Source organism: Onychostruthus taczanowskii, unplaced genomic scaffold (assembly GCF_017590055.1).
Source record: "Onychostruthus taczanowskii isolate IOZ18803 unplaced genomic scaffold, ASM1759005v1 scaffold103, whole genome shotgun sequence".
Classification (NCBI taxonomy): Eukaryota; Metazoa; Chordata; class Aves; order Passeriformes; family Passeridae; genus Onychostruthus; species Onychostruthus taczanowskii.
This window is the reverse complement of record NW_024496858.1, coordinates 186,900-187,998: the sequence shown is the minus strand read 5'-3', so window position 1 is coordinate 187,998 and position 1,099 is coordinate 186,900. Positions and strand designations below refer to the sequence as shown.

Sequence of the window (1,099 nt, the reverse complement as noted above, 5' to 3'; positions counted from 1 at the left end):
AGAGCTGCTGTACAGTGGGCTCACATCTTCCCTAACAAACCCCATACTGTGGAGGACTCCCTCAATGCCTGTTTCTTCCTCTTCCATTTTCTCCCCTTAGTACATGCCTGCAGCTCAATTTTTGCTCTATTTTGAAACTAACATTTTCTTTTTCTTCCCTTCAGCATCTGCATTCCACTCTCCGCCTCTTTCCACCACATGCCCATTGAAAACCTAATTGCAGATCCTTTGCTGCAATTAGTCTGCGTGCTGCTGCAAAGTTCACTTCATTATGGCTTTTTTTGGACTGGTTTATTCACACAGGCTTTGAAGAAACTGCTGCTCACCAGTGCTTTGATTCCACTGCCCATGCCCTGGTCAGCACCCCAATGCAAGGACTTCCATGTTCTCCCCTGCTTTCCACTTTTCCCTCTCCTTACACCCTCACCTCTTCATGCCTGGATTTTTATTTTTTTTCCCCCAGATGCATAATTTTTGTTCCTGGTTTGGATGTGCTGGTCTGTATAAGCAGCGTTTGGCTCTAAACTGATAGAGGGCAGGTTTAGATTAGGAATTAGGAAGAAATTCTTCCCTGTGAGGGTGTGAGGCACAGCTTGCCCAGAGAAGCTGTGGATGCTCCATCCCTGGCAGTGCTCCAGGCCAGACTGGACGGAGCTTGGAGCAGCCAGGTCTAGTGGAGGTGTCCGTGCCATGGCACGGGGGGTTGGAACGAGGTGGTTTTTAATATCCCAACTCAAACCGTTCTGCGATTCTATAATAATAATTCTGTCATCACTCTGTGATGGTCCGCGACTACACCGTGCAGGGCTCCAGAGGTCACGGATGGAGATTTTGGGAAGGTCAGCGGTTTGCACTCCCGCATCTCCCACCTTCCCGCACCCCGCGGCCAGCGGACGACGGAGGTGAGAGGAGGAGGAGAGGGAGGAAGATGATGGGGAGCGAAGCGACCACGGGCGAGGATCCGCGGCCGGGCGGGGAGGAAGGCGGGCGGGAAGGAGGGATGAAGGAGGGATGAAGGAGGGATGGAGGAGGGATGGAGGCGGGCGGTGGGCGGGCGAGGGGCGGTGGCAGCCGGGGAGGCAGCCGGGCGCCCCGCGGA

General features: G+C 54.1%; 1 protein-coding gene across 1 annotated transcript in view; it reads left to right on the top strand.

The window, feature by feature from the left end:
• The first annotated feature begins 822 nt into the window (after positions 1 to 822).
• The window catches only part of DACT1 (dishevelled binding antagonist of beta catenin 1), a 14,654-nt gene continuing 14,377 nt past the window's right edge, over positions 823 to 1,099 (top strand). Inside the window, exon 1 of the mRNA XM_041413071.1 lies at positions 823 to 902. Coding sequence (XP_041269005.1) covers positions 823 to 902 — 80 coding nt within the window. The remainder of the gene's footprint in view (positions 903 to 1,099) is intronic.